Raw genomic sequence first — 21,049 nt, forward strand, 5'->3', positions numbered from 1 at the left:
CCTCGGAGCCCACTGTGCAATAAATGTACTTAATGTGCCTCACCACTTGCTCTCTGGTAACTAAACTCATCTTGCTGTTTCTGAGGCTGGCTGCTGACTGAAGTCTTTTTCCCTGCTAGATATGTCCAGGGAGCTTTCTGCTAACAGAGGAAATGTTGCATTTCTCCATTAAGGAAAAGCTAAATTTAAATATTTCCTGTGCTGACAATAACAGTAAATGTCTCTCTCCTGTCCTTGTGCATTAATCTAAATTCGTCCTGCTAATTTATCTCTCTTTCCTTGCAGGTAGGAGTAGCAGAGAGGAGAGTAGGGAGAGGGTAGTGAGATGACAGAGATCTTCCCTCACACACCTATGTATTTATTCTCTTACTCCAGTCGTGAGCCCTCCAAGCATTTTCTAGGCAATGCCCCGAGCAAGGTCAGGGAGACACAGCTCCCACGTGTACTCACAGCCCCTTCTGGTCACGTCATTGCCTTCCTGTCTGCTTGTTGTGCTTTGTGCTGTCTTGGAGAGTTGTTGTGACCTCTAATATGCCAGAGTGTCTGAGACAGGATCACTTTGGCTTCAGCATCAGAGGGAATAAGAGACACACAGAGGAAAGTCAGATTCTGCTGCCTCTTAGATGTGATTGGAAAAGGAGACTTAGAGGGGATGGAGCAAGGTGAGGTGTTTCACTGGTGTTAAAAGCATTTCTAACCTGGGAATGTTTCTCCTTCAAGGTGGCAGACAGAAAGCCCAAGTCCTCAACACGAGCCTGATGCACTCAGAGTCCGAGCTGGACAGTGATGAAGCCATCTTCACATGGCCTGACCGGGAAAAAGGGAAACTGCTCCGCAGCCAGAACGGCTCCCTGCGCAATGGACAGCTGACACTCAAACCCAAGAACCAGAGGGAGGAAATCCTATAGCTGTCCTTGGGCTCAGCAGGGAAGCCAATCCCGTCCCTGTCCTACCAGGGCCTTCAGAGGCCACTTTGACTAGGATAATGCTGCTAACCTGTTTCACAGAAAATAACTTCGGTTTTGTGGGTTTCTTTGCATTCAGTTAAAACTGGTTGTACTTGAATTTGAACTTCAAGGGAAATCAAAGGGAGGAGAAGGCAACTGTGAACCCCAGGAGGAGAGTCAGAAAAGGACAGAGCTGGCATCTGGAGAGGGTAGGACAGAACCACTTGGAGCAACTGTGAATGTGCAGGACCCTCCTAAGCCACCTCAGATGGCAGTGGAGGGAGCACCTGTGGACTTCCAGCTCACTTGCTTTGGGGCTCCTCGGAGAAAGAAGGTCAAGTCCTTGAGCTGTGCTCTGAGCTCCCTTCAAGCTCCCATACCCTACCACAAGCTATTTGTGCTGTCCAACAATTTTCTTCTCCTTTACTCCCACCTTTCCTAATGGTTTAAGCACTATTTTAATGTAGACTTGTCCTCTCACATGCACTTGGCTGCTGTTGGAGTGTAGAGGAGGGGGAATGTAAACACTGTGGTCACACTGGCAGTTTGCAGGTAGGAGAGGGGTTTGTGACTGTTCTAAATTGCTGTCAGGCCGCTCTCATGGGGAATATTGGGGACTTGGTGCCTGTTCATGTGAGAAAAGCTGACCTGTGGTTACTCCCTCCTGCAGCAAAGTCCTGCTGGGTACCAGAGGTGGGGGCACACACACCCACCTTTGGTACCTGTGTCCAACATCTGGCTTCATTCCAAAGCTGTGACATGTTCCGTGGCCCCAGCACCTTCTGTTGGTCACCAGGCCGTCCATGAGGCTGGATGTTAACCATATCTCAGTTATGGAACACTATGTACTGTGGTTTTTTGGTTTGGGTTTTTTCTCCCTTAAAATTTGCACATCCCAGGTGATGGGGATTGGTCTCTGCAGTCCCCAGCTGGCTGCTCCCTCAGCCTGGCAGCTCACTTGTGGCTGCAGAGCTGTGGTGGAAAAGGGAACTCTGGGAACCCGAGGGCAGTGGGCAGTGCCAGCAGCATGTGGCACAGCGTGTCACTGTGTCCCTGCTGCCTGAGCCCAAGAGCAGGTGGGGTGGGGCCCTTTTTCCATTCCCACTCCCTTATCTCGCTGTGCTGCTGTCATGAGTTGCACCCTGTCCTTGGACAGAGATCAGCCTTGTGCTGGCATGAAGGATGCCACTGCTTCTCTGGGGATGGGTGGGCAGTTCATTGCCTTTCTTTGTGTTTAATTTAAAAACTGGAAACTGGTTTCATTGGCTTTTTTTTTTCCTTATTGACCTATGAAAGCCGAAAGGCTTTAAGTTCCTCAGTTGTATTTATATTGCTGCACTACTGATTTGTGTTGAGCTAGATGAAGATTAAACACTATTGAACGTGAGGGGATGTTCCCTCACTGAATGTAGTCGTGACTGCTGCTGAGTTTATTTTTTGGGCAATCAGCTGTTCCTCAGGCCCAGCACTGGAGCCTGCAGCTCTTGCAGTGTTGAGGCCACAGCATTTGTTGGCGTCACAGCACAGGCCACCCTCTGCCTGGGCTGTCTGGCACACAGCTGGGGCTTGGCTCAGGCCTCCCCTTCCTGGAGGTTTCTGCACCCGCTCTCCCCAGGGCTCCTTCCCTCAAAACCCACCCAGGACCACACACAGGGAGGGCTGACCCCGGGATGCTCCTCAGAGGGCACAGCCCAGCACTGGCTGTCCCATGGCTGCACACTTAACTCTTGGGTGACACCACCCTCTGCATGTCCCTTCATTTGGGTGTAAGTGAACAAATTGGGAATAGGAGGGTTTGGAGCTGCAGGGATTGACCAGGTGTGGTCCTGAGGCTGCACCTGGGAGCACTTTGTGCTGGGAGAGGGGAGCTCTTGGGCTCTACCTGGTTCTAGTCCTTAGGGCTTGTGCTTTTTGAGCCCCTCACTCCTGCCCCTCTCAGCAGACACAGGGTGGGCTTTCCAGTGAGCCTGGCTGCTTGTTACAGGAGAGGGAATTATAATCTCTGCAGCTGTTACCTCCAACACCTTTGTTCAGCTGCAATTGTTTCCTTCACCCCTATGGGGTCACAGCCCTTCAGGTGGGGCTGCTGTACTGAGGGGCTGCACCCCAACCCAAGGTTGGGCTTTGGGGAGGGCTTTGGCCTTCCCTCCATGCCCAGTGGCTTGTAGTCACTTGCCATCTCTGAGTGCAGGTTTGTGACAGCGCAGCACAAGCTCACGTTAAATTCCTAGCTCCCATTAGTATTCCCTGGCTGTGCAGCCTCTTCCTCCTCTACGTGTTAACCCTGAGTGCCACCAAGCCTTCAGGAATGGGCACAGGCAGCTCTGCACCCCAGCTTTGGGAGGCACAAGGACGTGTGGGCTGACAGAGGTGAAGAGACTTCCCAGACTGAAGGTGGGAACTTCTGGCCCAAGGTAGGAGCAGGGTGGGCTGTCTGCTGTAGTGGCCCAGGAGCACAGCTCTCCCCAGGTGTGTTCACAGAGCCTCCCTGGGGTTTTGGAATCCCTTTCCCTGTTCTCCTCCTCCTGCAGCGTCACTAATTTTGCCGGTTTGTTACCCGAGCGCCGTGAGCATGACCTTGCTCAGGAAGGTTTCTGCATTGCTATGCTTTATGATTGCACAATTAGACACTGGCTACAAGTTGCCCACGTGTAGAAGTTAAAGGCTGAGACATCTGTCAGATGAACCAGCACCTTCATTCAGTTTTGTTTCCTTTAACATATTCAAGTGCTGGTGAAGATGTTTGTGGCAAATTCTAGTTTTGAAATAGTTTGCTCTTCAATCTTTTCTGCATCCTGCTGCATAGCTAGGGGTGCCCAACCTGTCTGCACTTTAGTTAATTATCATAATTAACTTTAGTTAATGATGTTTGGTGATTGCAAATAAAAAGATGTCTTGCTTCTTTCTCCAGTTTCAGCTGTGGGACAGTTCTCACCAAAGACTTGATTTCACAGCAAAATAGCAGCTGCCCCACACCTGAATAGCAGCTCCTCCTCATGCAGTAGAGGAACATTCATTAATTAGTGGAGTCCTTGAAGGAGATGACTGTGGCCACCCAGCTCTCGCTGGGGCTGGCTGTGTAGGGAACACACTTTAGCACCATGGCAGCCAGGAGAGACCCGATGGCACTCTGGGACACAGGAGGAGATTCACCTTCAGAATTGCCCTTCCATCCATGCACGGTTCACGTGGTCAATGGGGTGGGCTGGAGCCCTCAGAGTTCGCTTCCCTCAATGTCACCTAAGGACAGAGGAAGCCAAATCTGATGAGCTCTCCAGCTGCGGGCTCGGCTTGGTGGGTGGGGAGAACTTGCAGCACAAGTTGCGGCAGCCCCGGGGCAGCACCGAAAGACGAGAATGGAGTTTTTCACTGCCCTCAGGGCAAAGAGCTGCTCCTGCCTCCATCAGTTTTTGTTCTGTGTCACATCCCCAGGGAGGGATCAGGGCCTGGGCTGGAACCTCAGAGCAGCCCCAGGCTCGAAGTCTGTGAAATGGGTTTTACTGCTGGAATTTCACAGCTCGAGAAACTGAGGCAGCTGTGACGGTGGCCAAGGCAGCAGCTCGAGGACTCTGCCCAGCACGGTTGTCCCGGTGGCTCGGAGGTTCAGCAGCCCGGGGAAGCCCTGCAGTCCCTGGGGGAAGCGGGCGCAGGGATTTGGCCGCAGGCACCGAGGCTAAGACCGTGACGGAGCTGGGGAGATCGGGGTTGCAATCCCTGCCACACCACTTGTGCCTCCCTAAGCAGCACCCGAGGCTACGAAGGGTTAAAAAAACAAAAGGCTCTTTCTGGAGCCGGAGGAGCACAGTTTTCCTCTCTTTGTACTCATCCTGCTGCATGTGCTGTCCTTGCTCCGACCGTGTGGATTTGGCGCTGCTCCCCAGCGCCTTCCCGTCATTAGGATTCCCTGGATTGCTGCTGCTTTCCTTCTTCCAGCCGGGCTCTCCCTGCCCTCGGCACTGACAGGAGCTCCCGCACCTCGCCCAGGTTCCCCGTAGCGGCGGGGGGGACACAGTTACAGTAACGATGTGCTCCTTAAATTATCAGTGCGCCGAGGGTGTGGGCATACTGCAGGGGTGCTGGTGGCTCCCAGGGAGCTCCACTGTGGCACTGCTGGCACCCTGCAGCGCCCCCGGCTGCGGGAGATGCCCCCGGGGCTGTTCCAGAGCCGGGCAGGAGCGTTGGTCACGGCCCGGAGAGACGCCGGGATTTGCAGAGGGCTCAGCTGGAAGACCGACCCTATGCCGGCCATGTCCCAGTGGCAACTGGTCGCCACCACAGCCCACCTGCTCCCCCCCACTAGCACCCCTCACGTCCCTCCTGACCGGGCACAGACCCAGCATCACTCCCCGGATCGCTGCTGGCCCAGTGGGGATTGTTACAGGTATTTTGGGGAGAGCGTGGCTGGCTCGCTGCGGGAGTTTGCAGAGCATCCCTGCTCCTGCCTCTCCTCTCCCGCTGCTCCTCCTGCTGAGGCAGAGCCCCGAGGGGCATCGGGGGCCATGAGGGTGCTGCGGTGGAGGCCCGCGGGCATCGCCACCCTCTGTCCATCCCTCCGTCCGCCCGTCGGTCCACGCGGGGCCCCTGCGCCGAGTGAGTCCGTCTTTCCATTGTTCAAACAATCTCTTTTCCACACGCGATGCCAAAGGCTCCCCGCTCGCTCCCGCACGCGCCAGTATATTTAGCTGCCTCTAAGCCTCTACCTTTCCTTATATAGGAGAGGCCAAACGAATTTCTCACTCTCATTATTAATAGCCTGAGAGGAGCTCTTAGGAGGCTGCCAAAAATAGCAGGCAAACAGAGCGCACCCGGGGTGGGGAGGGTGTCGTGGCAGGCAGGGAGCCGCCGGGACTGCCGCGGGAGGGATGCCACGCTGCTGGTCCTGGCTTTTCCCTTTGGGAATCACAGTAAGGTGTCTCCCAGCATCCTGCCCCGAGCAGGGGGTCCCCCTCGCCCTGCCAGCTCTCCGCAGGTAGGACCGACGGGGCTCCGGGTGGGCAGAGCAGCCCTGTACCCCCAGACTTGGCGGCTGGGAACGCTGGAACAACCGCCCCGTGGGTGTTGGGGACCCCCCAAGCTGATGCTCTGGCCAGGGGGATCTCCTGTGACTGAGGTGGTGACAGGTTTTACCCTCCTGTGCACTCCACGAGCTCCGTTTTGCCCTCGAGCTGCCTTGGGCCCAGTGGTGTGTGCCGGCTCCCCCCACGACATGGCTTTGGGAGCCCCTCCGGGCACTCGGGGGACGTGGGGCAGGTGGCTGCGTGCTGGTGGCAGCCCGGGCTGCCTCTGTCCGGAAGGGAGAGGGTTTCTCAGCCGAGATCACCCACGCCGCATCCTCAGAATTGGGCACATGTGCCGGGACACCGAGACCAGGATGGGGCGAACGAGGAGGGAGATTCGGGGTGCCCAGCGAGCGAGGGGTCTTCAACCGCATCCGTAGATGTTGCATCCCAGGCAGGGTCTGCCTTAAATCCCTCCCTCCTCCCTCCCTCCCTGGCGAGGAACTTCTCCCGCTGAACTGGAGGATGCTGCAAGCTCCTGCGGACGAGCCGGAGGAGTCCTGTGGCAAAGTCAAGGCGAGCGAGGAAGCAGCGTGCTCGTGCCGGGTGTCACCGCAGCTCGCTGCCGCCAGCCCAGCCTGCTGCGGCCGCTGTCACCTCCAGGACCGTGAGTGGCCTTGCGGGCAGGAGGTGCGGGGTCTGCGGGGGGCAGCGGGGCTTTCCCCGCAGCCAAGGTTTAACCTTCAGCGAGCCCGGCCGGTGCTGAGCTCGCCGGGGCCGGGGATGCTCCTGCTGCTGGACGCCGGCAGCGGCTCGGCGTGGGCGGGGAGGGGGTCACGGCAGCCCCCCCTGCTTGGGGCCAGCCCGGGTGGAGGTGGAGGAGTGGGGGGTAGCAGCAAGTCTCTGTGTGGCTGGGGGGACAATGGGGCTCCCCCGGCAGGTCTCGGCTGCAGAGGAGTCCTGAGTGGTGAGTGTTCTGCTCTGCGGGCAGCACCCGGCCCTTGTGCCTGCGGGTGTCCCCCCGCACCGGGACCGGCCGCCCCCTCCCCAGGGAGCCGAGGTGCAAAGTGGGGACACCCAGGCCTGTGGGATAGGGTGGGAAGGGGAACTCAACTTCTGGGCACCTCGGCATCGCATTTTGGACTCGCATGGAGGGAAGTGCTGACCACCACGGCCGGGTGCACCAGGGTCATGCGCCCACCGCCCCGACACGGGCAATGCCGCGGGCGAAGGGACGGCGGGCCAGGAGCCGGGGCGCTCCCCCAGGCACCCTGTGCCAATGCTCCCCTTGCACCCACCTCCCTTCTCCTTGCTGGGCCTCTTGGTATTTTATAAGTCACTCAGCAGCCGCTGCAGTGGGTTTGCCGGGGATGGATGAGCCGGAGGAAGCCGGCTGTGGGGACAGCGCTGGATGGGAGAACTTGGAAAGGCCCCTGCGGGGCAGCGGCTGCAGAGCTTGGCCAGGGACGCGGCGCTGGCGGAGCCGGGAAAAAAAAGACTCTTCCTTTTATAGCCAGGCTGGGGCTGTTGGGTGCCTGCGGACGCATGGGTGCCACTATGGCCGGCCCCGGTAGCCCCCCGGCTCCTCCACCTCCCCCTGCAAAGCCAGATGCCCACAAACCACCCTGCCCGGCATGGAGCTGCTCTCGGGGAAGGTGGAGAACACGGGGGCTGCCCTGGCCGGGGACTCACAGCCGGTCTGCGGGCATGGAGAATTGGTGGAAGAGGGGTTGCCCCAGGTCACAGCTCCCTGGTGGGTTTCGGCTCGGGGTCTACAGCTGCCAAAGGCAGTGCTGGGGCTGGAGAGGGGCTCAGGGTGCCCTTCGGTGGTGGGAGCACGCCCAGGGCTGCAGAAGGGTTGGTGGGGATGACTGGGAATGTCTGATCACAGAGAGGGCGGTGGGGTAGAGCCGGTCTGTGGAACAGGGCAGGAGCAAGGAGTGGTGGTGGGAACAGGCAGGGGAGGCCTGGGCTGGAGCTGGGGGACACGAGGTGCCCCGGATGCAGCGAGCATCCCGTGGAGCTGGGTGCAGCCCTCCAAGGTCACTGGGAGAGCCCGGCCGAGGGCTGTGGGGACCGTGCCATGGGGTGGGGCTGTGTGGGCCACTCGGGCTCTAATACCCAGTCCTGGAATGCTGCCCAAGGTCAGCCGAGGTGACTGGAGATGAACTCGGCTGCGATGTGAGAGCCCAGACGCTGTGCCCTGGCTTTGCGATTTCAGGGCGGATGCAGCCATGAACTTTTGGCTCCCACTGAACCCTGACAGTCCTGGCAGTCCCTGGGACCCCGGCACTGCTACAGCAAATCCTCACGGCAGCATCGCACTGCACTGCAGGGCCGGCAGAGCCCGAAGAGTGAAGTGAGTGCATCTCTGCAGCCTCGGGCTCAGGACAGCCACTCAGTTTGATTTGGGCTGGGACGGGGTGCCTGTCCAGCCAGACGTGCTCTGCTTCACTGCTCCTGCTGGTCTGGAGCCTTGTCCTGAGTCCTGGGAGCCGTGTCTGGGATCCTCATGGCCAAATCCCTGGGGAGCAGCCATGCAGGAGCTCCCGGGGTGCTGAGAGCATCCTGGGGGGACCATGGCTGTGTTGTGCTGTACCCACCAGCAATGGTTGGTGTCTTGGGGGGGGCCACAGAGGAGCGACTCTGCTGCCTGTGGGTGCTGTGAGCTGGGCTGGTGACGTGAGGCTGTACTTGGCACCCGGGGGCTCCTTGCAGGGAGCTGCGGTGTGTGTGGCCACAGCTCCCGGTGCTGAGTCACGGCCACGCCATGTCCGCCCAACTCCTCCTGCCCACAGCCGGACCCCCACGCACCCCTCACTCCCCTGTCCTGAGAGAGGAGCCCTAGGGACCCAGGAATATTCCCTGTACCTGCCATCGTCCCGTTCCAGCTGCAGATTTTGGGCTGGGAAGGTCACTGAAGTCAAGGTGCATCCCCTCTGTCACCCTGCCATGGCCAAACTGTGTTGGGGATGAGAAGCCCCCCACAGTCCCCCTAGAGTCACAAGATTCTGAACTCTCAGCTGAATCCCATTCCTCCCATGGGCAAAGGCACCTCCAGCCTTCCCTGTGCAGAGATGCTGCGTGGGGAGGGGGTGGCAAATGCCCAGACTCCTGTGTCTGGCCCTGAAATTGAGGTGGGCAGGGGCATGGGGGTGTGGAAGGTGAGTGCCCCCCTATGCTGGCTCCATGTGCACCAGCCTGAGCCACTGCTGTGGTACATGGACAGATACGGGGATGTGGAGTTTGGGGGTCCTGTGGGGGTGTAGCAGGGAAGGGGAATGACTTGGTGTATCCTGACTCAGTGCAGCAGCAGCAGAAGCAGAAGGGGGGACCCTGCCAAGCCAAGCAGGGCCAAGGGGGATTTCCCCTGTGGGAAAATCCCTTCCTCCAAGAACAGGCATCCAACTGTGCCATCCATCCATGCTGGCCCCTGTGGGCTCAAAGGACATGGCCCTTGGCTGTGCCCCCATTTCCACACAGGTGCAGCTCCCCAGGTGCCCCCACACAAACCACAGGCTGCATCGTGGAGCATCTCATCATCCACAAAGAGGAAAGACTCCCACAAAACACCAGTCTGGGGACCCTCCACCCACCGAGGGACTCTGGATTCGACGCACACATTGGTTGGCCATGGCTCCAAACACGAGGAGCTCTGGGGTAGATGCAGACACAGGGCCCATGTGGGCAGTGCCTCTGCCTGGGCTGCACTGGGGAGAGGCCAAGGATGGGACTGGGGGTGAACAGGAGGTGCTCCCCACAGCCCCTGGCCAGTCTCGGGATTCACCATGGCCTCTGGCTCCTTGCAGGATCTCACTGGAGCTGGAGGACACGGCCGGGACAGGGACAGCCCCGTGCCCTGCGGCCCCAGCCCCGCGGCGCCCGCCTCTCCCTCCCAACCCTACATACTTCTTCATATGCCCATATGGAGCCGGCCGGCCTTATGGAATGTTAAGAAGTATGTATTTTTGGGCTGGGACCCCCACGCCGGGAGCCCCCACGGCCAGCACCGTCCAGACGGCTCCTCCGGAGAGACGATGCGTCCCTGGGGCTGGTAAAAAGGAACCAGATCAACTTGCAACTGGATTTGGTCCCCTTCAACCAGCTGCAGCGGCGCATGAGCTACGGCACCCGCTGCCCCTCGCCGCTGCCGCCGGGCTGCCCTGGACGGGCTCGGGCTGAGCACTGGGTGTGGGGAGAAACGGGGGTGCAGAGTGGGGCTTTGGCTTGTTTTTGAGGCTGCCCGGTGGGGAGGAGGTAGGCGGAGAGGCTGCAGCTCTGCTCTCCAGACTGCTGTGGGTGCTTGTTAGAGTCGTGGAGTTTCAGCATTCCCAAACTTGAGGGGAAACACCCCGTGGAAGCCACAGGAGCCCTGGCACAGCCTGAGGAGCCCCCAGCCCGGCGCGTCCTTCCCCCTCAGCTCCCGCACCTCCCGTGCCAGGCGGTGGGGACGAAAGGGCTCTCTGGGGGACACCCCCAGGGTCTGATCCCCGAGGACAGAAGAGCCCCAGCCCCGCTCTCGCAGAGAGAGCAACATCGAGAGTTACTGGGAAATTTAAACCAGCGAGCGGTTCCACAACTTCTGGAAAATCACTTGACGCGACGTGACCTAGCTCAATCTTTCAGCCCACCCTTCGCCATGTTATAAATTAATGAGAAATTATGATATCTCTAATGATTATTTATTAATAGAAAAAGGAGGAAGCAAATAGCCCTGGGTGCGCCAGGGAGTCACCGCTCCACCAACGACGCACCCTACGTAACATTTGTTCAGCTCTTTTATCCGGTCTGAGTTTCGTTTTCCCACCTTCTTTCGTCTCCTTGACTTCACGTCGATGGTCATCTTCTGTTACTACGGGGTCATTTGCCCTTTTTCGGCAGTGTTTTGGATGAAGGCTCATCATCTTCCTCAATATCTTTTTAATGACCTTTTCTTTCTGCATGCATAGTTGTCAGCTATTTATATAACTTGCAAGACCTTTATTTATATAACTACAATTATTTGCTTAATACAAATGTTCTATGCAACCAGACATAACCACAAGCAAGGAAACAACCACAAGTTCCTTATCTTTATGGAAGCAGACATGCTTGTTTTATTTGGCTTTCTTAAAACTGACTTTTATCATTATCCCAGGCATTCCGGTTTCTTTTCCTACTATTGCCTCGAGACATGAACCATACATACATTTCTCACAGCCACTCAGAGAACAGTACACACAGGACAAGTTGGTGTCATGGAGTGCCCCGGTCGTGTGTTGGGTGTTTGAGGACAGCACCGTTTCTCCGAGGGTGCAATAACAGGGGGTTGCTCTCCTCGCTACACCGGCAGAGAAGCCACCGAACCCTGGGCTGGGCAGGAGCCTGGGTGGGGACTGAGGGGTCTCTTTTTGTGAGGAGAGGGGACCAGGGTCTCCTGGGTGGGAGAGGGGAGGCTGGGGACGATCATGCAGCGCAGCAAAGCCCCGCTGACCCCACCTGCCTGCCTTGTTCTTGCTCCCCAAAGGACCAGCCTAGAGCACACTCACTGCTGCTCCCTCTCCTGCCGAGCCTTGCAAATGGATTTGGTTCCCTTCAACCAGCTGCAGCGGCGCATGAGCTGCGGCACCCGCTGCCCCTCGCCGCTGCCGCCGGGCTGCCCTGGACGGGCTCGGGCTGAGCACTGGGTGTGGGGAGAAACGGGGGTGCAGAGTGGGGCTTTGGCTTGTTTTTGAGGCTGCCCGTTGAGGAGGAGATAGGCAGAGCGACTGCAGCCCTAATTTCTGGACTGTTGCAGGTGCTTGATAAGAGCTGTTATAAATAATGAGAGACAAAAGTCTCGATATTCAGCAAAATTTAGATCGTTTTATTTGATATAGACAGAGCAAGCAGCGCGCTGGGGAACGTGAGGGGTCACCGCCCACCCCGCGCTGCACCGAACCCCGGCCCGCAGTCTCTTCTTATACTGTGGGTTCTCGTTGTAATCAATAATTTTGGGGGTTTTTTGCTGTCATGGTTTTGCCAGACAATCAGTGGTGGTCTAATAAACATCCAGGAGCCGTCTGGTCCTTGTAGATGACCACCAGAGAAGTTCTGGAAGTCTGTTCCTTGAGATAAGCAGTATGGATCAGACAGGCAGGAAGGGCTATTGGGAAGTCTGATTTTGCAAGCTGATAGCCGATACAACTTATTTGGAAAACATAACATAATATAACATAAAATAACGTAACATAATACAACATAACATAACAAGGTGATTTTAAACAGAATGATTTTATCATATAATTTCCTTTATCTAGTGTCCATGCTTCACTTCAGAGCTTAGTATTCTGGTTTATACAAACCCCAATGCTTTTCTGATTAACACGAATCTTTTATCAATTATCACAGAGCCAGGAAGTTTCAGCATTCCCAAACTTGATCGGGAGACGCCCCGTGGAAGCCACAGGAGCCCTGGCACAGCCTCAGGAGCCCCCAGCCCGGCGCGTCCTTCCCCCTCAGCTCCCGCACCTCCCGTGCCGGGCGGTCGGGGCGAAAGGGCTCCCTGGGGGACACCCCCGGGGTCTGACCCCTGAGGACGGCAGAGCCCCAGCCCCGCTCTAGCAGAGAGAGCAACATCGAGAGTTACTGGGAATTTTAAAGCCAGCCAGCGGTTACAGCATTACATACGTGTGGATAATGACGTGACCCCACGTGACAAACCCAATCTCTGTGTCCCGCCCAGAACAGCAAACGCAGAACAGGTTGGCGGCGTGGGGTGCTGCTGTCTCGTGGTGGGTGTTTGGGGACAGGTCCCTTTCTCTGATGGGAGGACAGTAACAAGAGGCTGCTCACCTCAGTGCACCGGCGGAGCAGCCACCATGCCCTGGGCCGGGCAGGAGCCTGGGACTGAGGGGTCTCTTCTTGTGAAGAGAGGGGATTAGGGTCTCCTGGGTGGGAGACGGGATTAGGGTCTCCTGGGTGGGAGAGGGGTGGCCGGGGGCGATCATGCAGGGCAGCAAAGCCCTACTGACCTCACCTGCCTGCCTTGTTCTTGCTTCCCAAGGGACCAGGACTAGAGCAGACTCATCACAGCTCTTGCTCCTGCCCAGCTTGCCATGGGTAAGTTGAGTGGCTCGGGGGGCTGGGGGCACAGGACATGCAGTGGGACAGATAGGGGGGTGGGGGGGCACAGGGACCCTGGGGTTCGCCCCTTCTCCCCTCTCCTGCTGGGAGTCTGCAGGGCTGAAGGAGGGTGGGGTTGGGAGAGCTGCTGCTGCCACGGGCCCCTGTCCTGCCCAGCACAGGGCACTGGGCTCTTGCCAGGAGGAGCTTTAGTGTCCACACTCCTGCTCTTCTGACATTTTCCTTCTTAGCTTTTTATCCAGTTGCCGTTGTATTCGTTGTGGGAGTCATCGCAGGGGCTGCAGTTGTAGGTGAGAGATTGGCATGAGATGAGCTGTGCTGGGCTTTGCTGGTGGTGCTGCTGAGAGGTGCTGCTGGTGCTTTAGGGGAGGCTGGTTCTGGTGCTGGTGGCAGGGGGAGATACGGGTCACAGAGAGCACGCAGTGCTGTCCTCCCTGCAGCATCAGCAAGACCGTGGACATCTCTGTGAATGCTCAGGGTGCACATTTCTGTGTTGATGAGTGGGGAGGGCAGGGGAGCTGGGCTGTGCTGGGAGGGAACACGGGGCTGTACCCTGGGCTTACTCTGAAGCCAAAGGAGCTGTTTAACTCCTCACTGGTGTGAATGTGCTCGAACTGTAGGAAAGGGATAAATCCCAATGTGATGGGAAAACTCAGGACCTGCTGGGGTAAGGGTCAAGGCTGAGGGCATCAGGGACTGTAAAGGCTGGTGTCTGTTCTGTGGCTTGGATGTGCTCAGGGAGCAGAGCTTGCTGCAGGCCAAGTCTCTGGCACAGCCTGAGGAGACCCTTGGTGGAGAGGCATTGCTGGCAGTCTCTGCCTCATGCTTATCCATCAGCAGGCAGCCTCGATGCTTCTGGAAGAATACACTCCTGTCTTTATGGGGGAAATCCAAAGGTCTTCACTCCGAGCAGCAGCTATGCTATGCTGTCCAGTAGAAGAACTGGTGACCACTGCCCATGAACAGAAGCACATTTCCTTCCTTCCAAGCAGACCGATTTGTGCTTTCTCACTGCAGGAACTGGAAAGCCTCACTGACGCCCACCTGCCCCTTTAATATATTTTGATTACCTTGAGCAATAAATGCTTTGCAAGTTTTAATAAAAGTATAAAAGTGCATTACTAGTGTGGGTGTGTGGTGGTACTTGGTGTGTGTCGTGGCTTGGGTAACTTCCCTGCACCTGGAATTTACAAGGAGCTGTGGTGTGTGTGTGTCCACGGCTCCTGGTGCTGAGTCACTGCAAACGAGCTTGGCAGAGGCATGGGGGTGTGGGAGGTGGGTGCCTCCCTACGCTGGCCCAGCTGCAGCAGCCTTCAACCGCTGCTCTCACAAATGCACAGGGGGATTTGGGTGTGGGGACTCTGGACGTGCAGGGTGGCAGGGAATGAGTTGGTGAATCCTGACCCAGTGCAACAGCAGCAGAAGGGGGATTTCCCCTTTGGAAGTGGTTCCAAGCACAGGCACCCACCTGCGCCATCCATCCCTGCTGGTCTGTGTGGACTCACAGGACACAGCTCTTGGCTGTGCCCCCAATTTCCACACAGGTGCAGATCCCCAGGTGCCCCTACAACCAAACTGCTGAGCCTCAGCTGCATTCCAGATCATGCCAGCACCATCAAAGTGCAGTCAACCCCCCCCCAAACACCAGCCTGAGCACCTTCCAGCCGCTGAGGGGCTCTGAATCCAAGGCACACATGGGTTGGCCACGGATCTTCCTCGACCTCCAAGCATGTGAAGAAGGTGCTCCCCACAGCCCCTGGCCAGTCTCGGGATTCACCATGGCCTCTGGCTCCTTGCAGGATCTCACTGGAGCTGGAGGACACGGCCGGGACAGGGACAGCCCCGTGCCCTGCGGCCCCAGCCCCGCGGCGCCCGCCTCTCCCTCCCAACCCTACATACTTCTTCATATGCCCATATGGAGCCGGCCGGGCTCCCTGAGCGGGCTCGGGCTGAGCACTGGGTGTGGGGAGTGGGAGAAACGGGGGTGCAGAGTGGGGCTTTGGCTTGTTTTTGAGGCTATCCGTTGCAGGGGAAATCCTTGTGAGTGCTTGATAAGAGCCAGAGAGTTTCAGCATTCCCAAACTTGAGGGGAAACACCCCATGGAAGCCACAGGAGCCCTGGCACAGCCTCAGGAACCCCCAGCCCGGCGCGTCCTTCCCCCTCAGCTCCCGCACCTCCCGTGCCAGGCGGTCGGGGCGAAAGGGCTCCCTGGGGGACACCCCCGGGGTCTGATCCCCGAGGACAGAAGAGCCCCAGCCCTGGTCTGGCAGAGACGGCAACATCAAGACTGAATGAGAAAGTGAAACTCAGCGAGCGGTTGCAGCACATCTCGAATTTCAGAAGACCGTGCCATTCCTGGCGGGACCTTGCCGGCCACTCTTGGCTCCTCAGAGAACAAGAGACCCATAAGTGGTCCCGCGGTGGCTGTTTGGGAACAGCACCCTTTATCTGTGGGGGGACAATAACGGGGAACTGCTTACCTCGCTGCACCGGAGGAGGAGCAGCAACCGAGCCCTGGACAGGGCAGGAGGCTGAGCTGGGACTGAGGGGGTCTCTTCTTGTGAAGAGAGGGGACTGGGGTCTCCTGCGTGGGAGAGGGGAGGCTGGGCATGATCATACAAGGCAGCAAAGCCCCACTGACCCCCTTGCCTGCCTTGTTCTTGCTTCCCAAGGGACAAGGACTAGAGCAGATTCATTGCAGCTCTCGCTCCCTCCCAGCCCACCATGGGTAATTTGAGGGGCTCGGGGTGTTGGGGCACGGAACGTGCAGTGGGACAGATCGGGGCGGGGGGGCACGGGGACCCTGGGGTTCGTCTCCCTTTAGTACCCACACTCCTGATTTTCTGCCATTTTCCTTCTTGGATTCCGAAGACATCGGCATTGCATTCGCCGTTGGAATTCTCATAGGAGCTGCCGTTGTAGGTGAGACTCTGGCACGGGATGAGCTGTGTTGGGTTTCACTGGTGATGCTGCTGAGAGGGAAGGGGCAGCACTGGCCACTGCCTGGAATTTTTGCCTGTCCCCACTGCTACAGCCCTGCACACTCTTCCCTCCTGCCGCCCTTGGGATGTCCCCCACCCCTCGCTCCCCTCTCTGGTCCTTGGGTTCTTTTGGGGAGGCCGGTTCTGGTGCTGGTGGCCGGGGGAAGATGTGGTCACAGAGAGCACCCTAACACTGCTCTGTCCTCCATGCAGCAGTGGGATATGGTATGGAGATGACCATCGGTGCAAAGAGGTCTTGCAAGGGATCTTTTACCTTCCTTTTGGACATTGGTGAGTGGAGAGGGCAGGAGAACTGGGCTGTGCTGGGAGGGAACATGAGGCTGTACCCTGGGCTTACTTTGAAGACCTTTAACTGCTCACTGGTCTGAATGTGCTTGAACTGTAGGAAAGGGATAAATCCCAGTGTGGTGGGAAGAGACAGGACTTGCTGGGGTAGAGGTCAAGGCTGAGGGCATCAGGGTTGTGCAGGCAGGTGTCTGCTGTATGGCAAGAACTCCTTTGTCCACTGGCAGCACTGGTCAGAGACAGAAAGGGCAAGCAGAAAGGGCTGAGTTTGGCTGTGCTCTTGGAGCAAAGTTTCTGCAGGCCAACTCTCTGGCACAGTTCATGGAGACCCTTGTTGGAGAGAGATTGCTGGAGACATTTCTGGGGTGAGAGGACTCCCTGGGGGACACCCCGATGGTCTGACCCCTGAGGATGGGAGAGCCCTAGCCCTGCTCTTGCAGAGTCAGAGCAAAAACAAGAAAAAGTGACTTTAAAACTTATCCAGCAATTACAGAACTTTTCGCGATCACCTGACCGGACATCAGGCTGTATTTTATCTGCGCATGCATTGCGCAGCATTAATTATCGTCGCCATTTCGCGTCGAGCCATTTTCTGAAGATCCACAAGACGTTGGTCGTATGGGGTGCTGCTTTCTTGGGCTGGGTGTTGGGGGACAGTATCCTTTATCTGCGAGGGGGACAGTAACGGGGGGCTGCTTACCTCAATGCACCGTCGGAGCAGCCACCACGCCCTGGGCTGGGTGGGGATTGAGGGGTCTCTTGTGAAGAGAGGGGACCGGGATCTCCTGGGTGGGAGAGGGGTGGCTGGGCATGATCATACAAAGCAGCCAAGCCCCACTGACCCCCCTTGCCTACCTTGTTCTTGCTTCCCAAGGGACCAGGCCTAGAGCACACTCATGGCATCTTTCGCTCCTGCTCAGCTCACCATGGGTAAGTTGGGGGGCTCGGGGTGTTGGGGCATGGGACCTGCAGTGGGACAGATTGGGGACCCTGGTGTTTGTTCCTTCTCCCCTCTCCTGCTTCCACCGGGCCCCTGCCCAGCACAGGGCACTGGGCTCCTGCCAGGAGGAGCTTTAGTACCCACACTCCTGCTCTTCTGCCATTGTCCTTAGGCTTCAAAGAGATCAGCCTTGCATTCGCCGCTGGATTTGCGACAGGAGGTGTAATTGTAGGTGAGCATCTGGCACGGGATGAGCTTTGTTGGGCTTCACTGGTGGTGCTGCTGAGAGGGAAGGGGCAGCACTGGCCACTGCCTGGAATTTTTGCCTGTCCGTGCTGCTGCAGCCCTGCACACTGCCCCTCTCCTGCTGCCCATGGGTGTCCCCACACCTGCACCTCCAGCCCTCGCTCCCTGCTCTGGTCCCTGGGTGCTTTTGGGGAGGCCGGTTCTGGTGCTGGTGGCAGGGGGAGATGTGGGTCACAGAGAGCACCCTAACACTGCTCTGTCCTCCCTGCAGCATTAGCAAGGAATCAGACTGTGGACTTCTCTGTGAACGCCCAGGGTGTACGTTTCCGTCTCGGTGAGTGGGGAGGGCAGGAGAGCTGGGCTGTGCTGGGAGGGAACACGGGGCTGTACCCTGGGCTTACTCTGAAGCCGAAGGAGCTGTTTAACTCCTCACTGGTGTGAATGTGCTCGAAATGTAGGAAAGGGATAAATCCCAATGTGATGGGAAGAGTCAGGACCTGCTGGGGTCGGGGTCAATGCTTAGTGTGACTGCCTGGGGCTGGGGTCAAAGCCCCTGGCTGCCTCCGTCATACCCGGATAGGGAGTTCCACAAGGAACAGCCTCTCCCGGTGACTCACGCAGGCTTTAGCCACAAGGTACCAATATGCAAGCAATGCCTGGAGTTCAGGTGATCAGCTCTTACAGTGATTTCAGCTTAGAGAGATTTCAGCTCAGCTCGCAAGGTACCTTTGGCCTGCACAGAGAGGAGAGACGGGGACAGTGCAGTGTAGAGATTCCGCATTATTGTTATTATTATTGTCTTCTGCGAAGGGAAGTCCAGGGTCAGCAGCAGTCCACTGAACTGGGTAAAAGAGGGGTTTTTATAAGGTCAGTGTGGCTTGACTTAGAGGCCAGTTGTTTTAGGGTTTGGTAAATATGACCAATGGTTTTACAAGGAGGTAAAGCGGGCGGCTTGTGATGAGAGTTATAAAGTAGGTATGCATTTATTTAGTGTTGAGGTGCACAAGATAATTTCTTTTAAAGCATGCATACTGAAACTTTAAGCTATTGTTCTATTTATTTTTTAAAGCTTAGGATTACACAGTACGCTTAATATATATTTATGTCCTAGCCCCACCTAGTCTTGCTTATTTTTGCTTTGTATTAAAATGAACTAAAAGTCTTTTTGCTCTTGTGCTTTCCGAATTCAGGGGTCGTTGGGGGTTATTGACGAAGGCTTTTAAACTTTTCATTGCACTTGAATTTTTAAATTTTGTCTTTGGAGCATGTGTCTCGGTCTTTTGGGCACATTTTTGGCTACGACAGCCACCAGGGCTCCCGACAGGGCTCTGGTTTGGCTGCCGTGCCGTGACCCCCTGGTATAAACCAGGACCCTCGCAGTTGTTTGTCGTGACCCCACACTCTGGAACCCCCCGGTAGCCCGGCTGGGATCCCCACCTCTGTCCCGTGCCCCCCTTGCTGTATCTGACCCCCGAATAAAGACTCACGCTCAGCCCTCTGCCTCCTTCCTGGGCATGGCTGGGACGGGGCGGTCCCGGGGCGAGCATCGGGACCGTTCCGGTCCAGCGGGCACTGCGGGCAGGTGAGCAGCGCTGCGGGCAGGTGAGCAACGCTGCGGGCAGGTGAGCAACGCTGCGGGCAGGTGGGCAACGCTGCGGGCAGGTGGGCATCATGGGCAGCACGGGCAGCGCTGCTCCCTTCCCTCTTCCACCTTCCCTGTCGTTCTCCTCTTCGTTTTCCTTTTCCTCTTCCCCTTCTCCCTCCCGCCCTCCTGCCTTTTTCCCTCTTAGCCCTGAGACACAGAGGCAAAGGAGCTGCCACGGGAGCAGTTCCCGAGCAGGTAAAGGTCTGGCACTCGGGTTCACTGCCAGACTGGAGGCTGTGAGTGCTGGGGCCAGAGAGACTCAGGATGCTGCTGTGAGGGAGGAGTAGCACTGGCCTGGAGCTGCAGGTTTCTCTCTTGGTGCCAAAATTGGGCTGACATCTATCCTACCATCACTTGGTGCAGGAAAGTCTGGCAAGATGTCCAAGAGGCAGCTAACTCCAGATGAAGAACCTAAGAATGAGACATCAGATGAGGAATCCGGGGATGAGACAAATCCTGATGACAGTCCCAACGGTGGTCCTGCTAACAGTCCCAAGGATGGGAATAGTCCAGGTAAAGTGGAGGGGAAGTTTAGGTTAGATATCAGGAAAAAAATTCTTCACTGAAAGACTGATTGGGCACTGGAATCGTCTGCCCAGGAAGGAGGTAGAGTCACTGTGTGTGGATGTGTTTAAAAAAGGACTGGATGTGGCACACAGTGCCATGGTTTAGTTGATGAGGAGGTGTTAGGTCATAGGCTGGACTTGATGATTTCAAAGATCTTTTCCAACCTAGCTCCTTCTATCATTCTTTGTGACTTCCCAAGAGAAGCCAAGCAGATGCCTGATCCCAAGATGTCTGCCAGGCAGCCTGGTAGGCACTGGGAAGCCCCAGCAGTTTGGCCACCCTCTGAAGAGCTGGGGATGTGCTGGAGTGATAGGTGTCCTGAAAGCAACGCTGCAGTGAGGTTATTGTGGTGGTGGGTGTGCAGTCAGGGCCCAGGTACCTGCCAAGTGCCTTGGGATGTGCTGTGCTGCAGGAAGGGATTGCAGTGGGCAGTGTTTCCAGCCCTGCTCCCTGTCCCCCTGCACAGGGAGGGACTACGAAGGCAGCGAGTGAGTTTGTTGTGAACTCTGATTCATCTTGTGCTGGTGGCAGGTGACAGACTGGGCTGCCATGTGCCCTGTGTCCTGTGTCCTGTGCTGTTCCGTGTTAGTGGGCAGGGCAGGGTGGGTGGGCACTCCGGGATGTGTCCCTTCTCCCTTTTCCTCCCACCCTGGTGGGTAACGGTGGAGGAGTGCCTGCTGGCAGCCCCGTGTCTGTGCTGCAGTCGGTCGGTGAGTGGGGAGGGCAGGGGAGCTGGGCTTCATCTCCATGGCAGAGAACACAGGATTGTACCCAGGGCTTGCTCTAGAGCCAAACCAGCCCTTTAACTGCTCACGGGTCTGAATTGCTCCAAACTCTCTGCGTTCTTGGCTGGCTGTGTCCAGCGCTCGGTCCCTCAGCAGGCAGCCTCGATGCTCCTGGGACTTCACACCTCGTTCTGTCTTTGCAGGAGCTGCAGGTTTCTCTCCTGTGCCACAACTGGGCTGACAACTGGGATGAGCACGGTTGGTGCAGCAAGCAGTGCCTCGATGTCCAAGTAACCTACAAATGACAAACTGAAAAAACGATAAAAATCCAAGTGACAAACCCGGGAAAATGTAACTCAGGGGACGAACATGACGAGAAGACAACACTAGACGAGAAGACAAGCAGTTGCCTGATCCCAAGACTTTGCAATGCACAATCTCCACAATCCCTTGGGGCTTTGCCTCCCCGTTTAAAAGCTTTGAATTAGCTTGAGCAGCTCAATAAATGTGTTTTTCCTACAACAGAAATGGTGTTTCTGTGTTGCTGCAGCTCTTGGGTGCTGGTGGCATCAGAGGGTGACAGAGCACAG

General features: G+C 57.0%; 2 protein-coding genes across 15 annotated transcripts in view; both read left to right on the forward strand.

Moving 5' to 3' along the window:
• Positions 1-2,358, forward strand: part of KIAA0319L (KIAA0319 like) — a 29,742-nt gene extending 27,384 nt beyond the window's left edge. The window contains exon 21 of the mRNA XM_014881288.2: positions 721-2,358. Coding sequence (XP_014736774.2) covers positions 721-908 — 188 coding nt within the window. The 3' untranslated portion in view covers positions 909-2,358. The remainder of the gene's footprint in view (positions 1-720) is intronic.
• Positions 2,359-11,221: 8,863 nt separating this feature from the next.
• LOC148221290 (uncharacterized) lies at positions 11,222-20,987 on the forward strand. Of its 14 annotated transcripts, none has more exons than XR_015808298.1 (12): positions 11,222-11,236; positions 12,314-12,696; positions 12,969-13,024; positions 13,279-13,338; positions 13,889-15,971; positions 16,244-16,321; positions 16,821-16,952; positions 17,211-17,266; positions 17,449-17,508; positions 17,794-17,856; positions 19,531-19,680; positions 20,663-20,987. XR_015808298.1 is itself a non-coding variant. In XM_088178301.1 (8 exons), exons 4-8 carry the CDS (start codon positions 17,233-17,235, stop codon positions 20,698-20,700), a joined length of 345 nt encoding a protein of 114 aa, XP_088034427.1. In that variant the 5' UTR covers positions 15,160-15,461; positions 15,921-15,971; positions 16,244-16,321; positions 17,211-17,232; the 3' UTR covers positions 20,701-20,987. The 14 variants fall into 14 exon arrangements, 6 of the variants coding, with proteins under 6 accessions (XP_088034427.1, XP_088034423.1, XP_088034424.1 ...); XR_015808296.1 differs by lacking the exon at positions 11,222-11,236 and adding an exon at positions 11,298-11,312; XR_015808297.1 differs by lacking the exon at positions 11,222-11,236 and adding an exon at positions 12,058-12,176.
• Positions 20,988-21,049: the final 62 nt, after the last annotated feature.

Source organism: Sturnus vulgaris, chromosome 24 (assembly GCF_052056855.1).
Source record: "Sturnus vulgaris isolate bStuVul1 chromosome 24, bStuVul1.hap1, whole genome shotgun sequence".
Lineage (NCBI taxonomy): Eukaryota > Metazoa > Chordata > Aves > Passeriformes > Sturnidae > Sturnus > Sturnus vulgaris.

What these genes read in the sequence shown, in the direction of transcription:
- LOC148221290 (XM_088178297.1), top strand. Translation starts at nt 17,233, where the DNA reads ATGGCATCTTTCGCTCCTGCTCAGCTCACCATGG. An exon ending in TCCTGCTCAGCTCACCATGG is followed by an intron (nt 17,267 to 17,448) that starts GTAAGTTGGGGG and finishes CATTGTCCTTAG; the next exon opens with GCTTCAAAGAGATCAGCCTT. An exon ending in CAAGGATGGGAATAGTCCAG is followed by an intron (nt 19,681 to 20,662) that starts GTAAAGTGGAGG and finishes CTGTCTTTGCAG; the next exon opens with GAGCTGCAGGTTTCTCTCCT.